Genomic DNA, 6,609 nt, shown 5'->3' on the forward strand with positions numbered 1-6,609 from the left:
ACTTAAGGTCACCCAATTTAGTTATGTTTTCACTTGAGTAGTTTCAAAAAATCTAATTAATCCATAAATTCTTTTAAAAAATCACGCCCACACACAAATAAACCCTTCAATTCATAATTCCAAGTTATTACTCCCTCCGCCCCATAATATAAGAACCTTTTTCAAGCTATGTTAGCTAGCTTGAAAAACATTCTTATATTATGGGTAGACGGAGTATCTTTTACAAAGTAGAAATGATTGTGAAGCCAGTAGACATGTAGATATGCATAGGCAGGTTTATGCTCAGTACACCTCAAAATCATTTCATCAAAATTTTAAATTCTCATTTACTCTGATAGTACGCTAAAGCTTCCTTATCATCCCGCATGTTTAATTGTAGCGTTAACTAAAAGTTTAGCTAATTGTAACCAGTAAATTATTGCAGAGGTCAGAGGAATGGATGAAGGTTAGAACTGATAAACTGAAGGAAGATGTTCAGATGTTGTTTAAGACTTGCAGTAATAAGTTAGAGAGAATGAACTTGGTGGATGCAGTCCAACGCCTAGGAATAGAACACCTCTTTGAAATACAGATAGGTGATGCACTAAGTGACATCCATGAAAGTGAAATCAGTAGCTCGAGCCTTCACGAGGTTGCTCTTCAGTTCCGCCTTCTTAGGGAACATGGACTTTGGGTATCTCCAGGTATCCATCTACATATGTAAATATTGAATACCTTGCATGAACACCTTATAAAAATGAATTTACATGAATTGTTCTTGCAGATGTATTCAAAAAGTTCAAGGGCGAAGATGGGACCTTCAATGTGGACATAGCAAAAGAACCAAAGGGACTTTTGTGTCTATATAACGCTGCATATGTTTTAACCCATGGAGAGACGGAACTAGAAGAGGCCATCACTTTCGCGAGGCATCACCTGGAATTGTTGGTACCCAGTCTCGACTCCTTTTTAGCCAAGCAAGTCAAGCGTGCCCTTCACTTACCACTACCAAGGACTCACAAGAGGTTGGAGGCACTCCCCTACATGCTAGAAGGCGAACAAGAAGGGCACAATCCAGTTCTTCTTGAACTTGCAAAGCTGGAATTTAATCACCTGCGGCATGTTCACTTGAAGGAGCTCAAAGCTATATCTGAGTATGCACAAGCGCCATCTTCTTTGATATATATACAACTCTGTGTGTGTGCGTGCGCGCGTGCGTGTGTGTGTGTGTGTGTGTGTGTGTGTGTGTGTGTGTGTGTGTGTGTGTGTGTGTGTGTGTGTGTGTGTGTGTGTGTGTGTGTGTCCAATTTAAATAAGCATGCATGGATTTTGCAGGTGGTGGAATGATTTTTCTGGATATGTGGAACTAAGTTTTGTTCGGGATCGTGTGGTGGAGTGCTACGTTTGGGGATACTCCTTGTTCTATGAGGAAGACTGGTCGCTCCCACGAATGTTCTTTGCCAAGTTAACTGCAGTGCACACATTTTTGGATGACATATGTGACGATGGTTCCACCTTAGAGGAATTTCGGATGCTAGACGCTGCCATACAAAGGTTTACTCTCCCACTGATCTCTTGAGATCAACAAAAAAAATCGGTGATAGCAACTGAATTAATTATTGCTATTATTAACTAATTAGTTTTCCATGCAGATGGGATGAAAGCGCCATTTCTCTTGTGCCAGAGTACCTGAAGAAGTTCTATAATAAATTACTGAGCTGCTTTAAGGAATTCGATGATGAACTGGCTCTCAATAGGAAGTACCCAATTGATCACATCAAGAAGGAGGTACAACACCAATCGATTGCTCACATCACAGAATTCCGTAAAGAAATTAGTCCCTCCGATACAAATTAATTAACGCAACCTCTACAAACATTGTATAGAGGCTGCGTCAATTAATTCGGACCGGATTGAAGTACCTATCTTAAGTACATCTTGATGTTAAAAGACATGTTTAGGTTATATGGCCCGTGAGTGTAACAAATGAACAGGCGGATCTGATCATAAAAGCTATGTGTAGGGTTATAAACAAATCTGAAAATGTTGGATAAGACTTGATGCCAAAACGTGTTGCGGGCTGCAAACATTCTCAAGTAAAGCTTCTTTTTGAATTGTTTGAATTGCTATCAAAATAGAAGTAAAGCATCTTTTAAGAAACGACTACATAGACAAGTAAAAAAATTGAAACGACTACATAGACAAGTATGATGAATGGAAATGTACATCTTTCGTAAATTAAGAAGAATATTCTAATTTGGCTGAACATAAAATGCCAATTGTCGACACAATATCCTAAGTACGCTTGGCTGAACATTCCAAGTTATCCAGCTCTTTATGATTTACTGTGCCAAATATACAGTAGGGCTTTTAGTGTAGACCAAAGAGAAATTATACTTTCAGTTCCATTCTTTTGGGACAACTTTTAACGAGATAATCTGTCAATGTTCGGTAGTTAGGTTTATTGAACATTATTCTGGTTTCTTCTGTGAACTTGTGATGCTAAAACCACCACCAAGTTCCACGTGATCAAACCATTACCTATTATCCCTAATTCATTCTAGACAGCCTTGAAACTGTGGGCACATACAACGCGGACGCTAAGAGCAGCCGCCAGGGTTTAAATCCCAGTGGTTTTGCCAGATTCCCGGGCGAGCTGGGGTTTTCCGTTTACGTCGATGCCAATTGTGTCCTCAGACGCTAGCATAACTTTGTGTTATTTTTCTGTATTCATAAGCGCCCATAAATAGCTGGTAGTGTTGGGACCACGGACTCTTAACACATGCACCAAACAAAAAACTATTTATTTATATTCCTAGGCGCCTATGCAAGAGCCCTTGCGTTGAAGATGGCCTAATGTCTGGTTTGGACATTATCCCTTTCACCCAGATAGTTCTTTATGTATGTATGTAAGGAGGAACTCTAACATGTTTGCTTACACAATTATACAATTGTTTGAGAAGACATAAATAAACAGAAAAATGGTCCTCCTACATAATGTGTCTCAGTCTCTATATTTTCTGTAATTTTGTGTTCTTTGAATATGACTCCATAGACTAAGCTACTGGTCCACAAAGTTGGGACTGGAATCACCTGCAAATGTCGTGGAACATTAACAATAAAAATTGACTTATCTTCGGAGGGGAGCTCCCCCTCATGTATATATTAATCAAACAGTAACAGTAATAAAAACATGTGAAAATTACAGGAAATATTACATAGGCACGATTGCATGTGATGGGAAGTATAGCATCCACAAGTAAGCGTCCACCTTATCACACGGTTTGTATAGGTGGTGTGGCCAAAGATCTATGTCCGCAACATTGAGTTTCATAGTCATGGCACTGTGGACGTCTTGTCCCCTGAAACTCTTGGTGTTTCTCGCATCCCAAATAGTGAGCAGAATGAAACACCAGGAATACACGTCAAGTCCTAGTAGTAGATCACACTCTCATATGTCTAAGACAGTAGAAGCAAGGTGCATGCCTAGGCATTGCTAAATTATGTCGGAGAAGGGGGAGGGGGAAGATGAACATGTGGCTGGTGTCCTCCAAGTAGTTGAGGAAACTTAGGCACATAATTGTTGGTGATGTGCTCTTGAGCAAGGTTTGCCATGGAGTTCAGCTGGTTGCGACAGAGAAGGCAAGCAAAGATTTTGACTTTGTTCAGAACCCTCAATTTTCAAGATGATAGCCTCGTTGGTGTCTTCGTACTCCTCAAGCGTGGAGAGGCCTTATGCGATCTTGGTGGAGAAAAAATCCAACAAAGAAAGTAGATGGTCCAATTCGACACAACAGTAAGGTGGTTTTATAGTTTTGATTCTAAACGTAAACATAGAATGTTTGCCACACTCACATGCTAGCAAGTGGAATAAGTGAATAGATTTGGCTCGTAGGCGTTTCAGTGTTTGCAAGGGTGGAAGGCATCAGCCGGGTATCTAGCAAAAAGTAGGTGAAGGAACCATTATTTGTTTGGACAAAGAAAAGATTTTGTCAAAATTTGTCTACTAATTTGTGCAAAAGTATATCGATGATCACTAATTTGTGTAATGAATATGTCACTGTTTTATCTTGCATTAGTATTACTCCTGTGTTATATACCCGTAGATTATTTTGGAAGGATATTAAAATTAAAATGGTAGTTAAAGTTTTTTAGAATAACAAATGGTAGTTAAAGTCTTGCATTGGATACTTTGAAAAGTCAAACGAGCCTTGTATTTAAAGTATAACGGCAGAGAGAGTACATGTTTGTTTTTGATCGTTACCCTTTGCATGCAGTTCCAAAAGCAATCTAGTTCTTACCTCCAAGAAGCTGAATGGGTACACAAAAAACACAAGCCAAACTTTAAAGAGAAATTGCATTTGTCAGTCATGTCCACGGGCATCCTGGCGCTAGGTGTGTATACGATGGTTTCCACTGGCGATGCACTGCCTAAAGGAGCACTCGACTGGGCACTTGGATACCCTGACGTCGTCGTGGCCTGCGCTAAGATTGGGCGCTTATTGAATGACCTTGCTGGTTCATCTAAAGTATGTTCCTGTTCACATGCAATGTATTTTATTGATTTTATAACTATACTGCTTTCATTGTAATCTCTCGCATAGTATATATATGTAGTTAACATAATGATCTCAACAGCGTCGGAAGGACCGGGGGGATGTGGCCAACTGTGTGGAGTGTTACATGAATGAGCACAAGGTCACACAAGAGGTCGCCTTTGCAGCGATGGATTCGCTGACAGAAGACGAATGGAAGACCACCAACCAAGCTCGATTTGAACATCCTCGTGACCTGCTACCGGCGGTGCAACGGATTATCAGCTACACTCTCAGCATGCCGGTGTACTACAACGGCAGGAAGGATGCCTTCACCTTCAGCTCACATCTTGACGAAGTCGTTGAAGGCCTCTTCCTCAAGCCCATCCCCATCTAGCTAGTACCACTACCGTAATCTCTGCGGCGAACTTACATGCTGCCTCATGCATGCATGCCATAAGGGCTTGTTTTCTTACTACCTTCAACTTTGATTGTTTTATATCGCGTGTTTAATTAAGTCGGTCATGTGTTGTACACCTAGGATGTGGTCCATGCGGAGGTCGAGACAGATGACCTTCCCTTTTCAAAAATAATATAGCATACACGAGCTCACGTTCCGATGTGTATGCCGTGTATGTATGTGTTGCATGTGAGATGCACCCGAACGTCTGTATGCATGGAGCCAGATTAATCAATCATTTAATACCCCTTGCTCCTCATATTTTGTAGCTTTCTCGTTCAATTAAGGTGTTCAATTTTAGATTTGGTTCACGATTTTGACTGGATCAATTATTTTTTTAACGAGCTCTCCCATTTAGTTAAGGTAATCAATATTGGATTTTGATTCACGATTTTGATTGGGTCAACGATTTCTTAAATTAATCGACAGCAACCAGCCTAAAAACACATCAATCCTGCACATCGTCTCGCCGCTTACAAAAGGAAGCGCCAACATGCAGCCACCAGTGCAAGAAACTTCCCCACATCCAGAAGTATGAGACGAAGGGAGCACCGAGCCTCAGCTCAGAGCATATGGGCCGTCCGATCTCGTTCATGATGCGTTTTGGACCGTTGGATTTCGCCCTGGATTGATCTCAGCCGTCGGATCGAACCGGAGACGTTGTAGCAATGAAAAGTTACCTCCCGCTGTGCCACCGCGTGTGAATTCCTTGCCTTGCCCCGCCGGGGCATTTTTGCCATTTCAGCTTGTGCCATATAAATCGCAGCTGCTACCATGGTGGAGACCTAGCCACTCGCGCCCCTCCCCCACCGTCTCGTCCCCCTCTCGCTGCCACCGTCCCAGCCTCGCCTCTTCCTCCATCTCCTCCGGCGCCTCCTCCCTGTCGGCTACCTCTTGCCCTCTCCCCTTCCTCCCGCCCCTAGCGCCGCCACCACCGGATCCACCGCCGCTGCTCTCCCCTCGCCATCGTCGGGAGGAGTGTGCAGGGCGCCGCTCGTGTCGCTTCTCCGCAGCCGCCACCGCCCCGTCCCCTTCCAAGCCCGCGGAGATGATGGCGCCAGCGCCGGCGCTCGCGGTGGTCGGGTGATGCGCTGCTCAACAGGCCGGCGGCCGTGTTGACGTGTGGCCAATGCCCGTGTCCGTCAGCCGCAGGGCCAGGACTCCTCCTCTTCCCCACCCCTCTCGGCACTCGACAGGAGGAGCACAAGTGCGCAGCTCATTGTCCTCCCGGAGGTGAGGTCCAATGTGTCACTCTTCTTCCAATCTCTTCCTCATGGTTCATCTTCCTCATGTAGGCGTGATTCAGCAGGGAAGGCTCGTTGTTTTGTTGCTTAGTGCAGAGAATAGAGATAGATAGGAGAAATATGGATATTTTAATTTAGGTTAGTTTTATTGGGTTTCAGTGACGTGCATCTCAATTTTTTGGCTCAAGAGGAAACATGTTGGCAGCGACGCAGGCCGGCGACGAGGAGGCTCGCAATGGTGTGTGCCTGACAAGTGTGTGCTTTTTCTTAGTTGTATGGATCCTGCTAGGGTTGGGATCTTTCTCTAGGATTGTAGTGAGCTTTCAGGAAGAGGTGAATGAAGCAGGACAATTGGATTGGTCCACTTGGCTCACGTATGTTTAGTCTTGTG

General features: G+C 43.4%; 1 protein-coding gene across 1 annotated transcript; it reads left to right on the forward strand.

Moving 5' to 3' along the window:
- The first annotated feature begins 430 nt into the window (after positions 1 to 430).
- LOC123048130 (tau-cadinol synthase-like) lies at positions 431 to 4,911 on the forward strand. Its single transcript, XM_044471294.1, has 6 exons — positions 431 to 683; positions 764 to 1,133; positions 1,315 to 1,533; positions 1,632 to 1,767; positions 4,257 to 4,508; positions 4,618 to 4,911. The coding sequence occupies exons 1-6, from the start codon at positions 440 to 442 to the stop codon at positions 4,909 to 4,911; spliced, it is 1,515 nt and encodes a 504-aa protein (XP_044327229.1). The 5' UTR covers positions 431 to 439.
- The last annotated feature ends 1,698 nt before the right edge of the window (positions 4,912 to 6,609 follow it).

Source organism: Triticum aestivum, chromosome 2D, assembly GCF_018294505.1.
Source record: "Triticum aestivum cultivar Chinese Spring chromosome 2D, IWGSC CS RefSeq v2.1, whole genome shotgun sequence".
Taxonomy (NCBI): domain Eukaryota; kingdom Viridiplantae; phylum Streptophyta; class Magnoliopsida; order Poales; family Poaceae; genus Triticum; species Triticum aestivum.

Excerpts from the sequence above, each read along its gene's own strand:
- LOC123048130 (XM_044471294.1), top strand. The coding sequence starts at position 440 with ATGAAGGTTAGAACTGATAAACTGAAGGAAGATGTTCAGATGTTGTTT. Across the intron at positions 1,134-1,314 it reads GAGCTCAAAGCTATATCTGA|GTGGTGGAATGATTTTTCTG; the intron begins GTATGCACAAGC and ends TGGATTTTGCAG. Across the intron at positions 1,534-1,631 it reads CTAGACGCTGCCATACAAAG|ATGGGATGAAAGCGCCATTT; the intron begins GTTTACTCTCCC and ends TTTTCCATGCAG.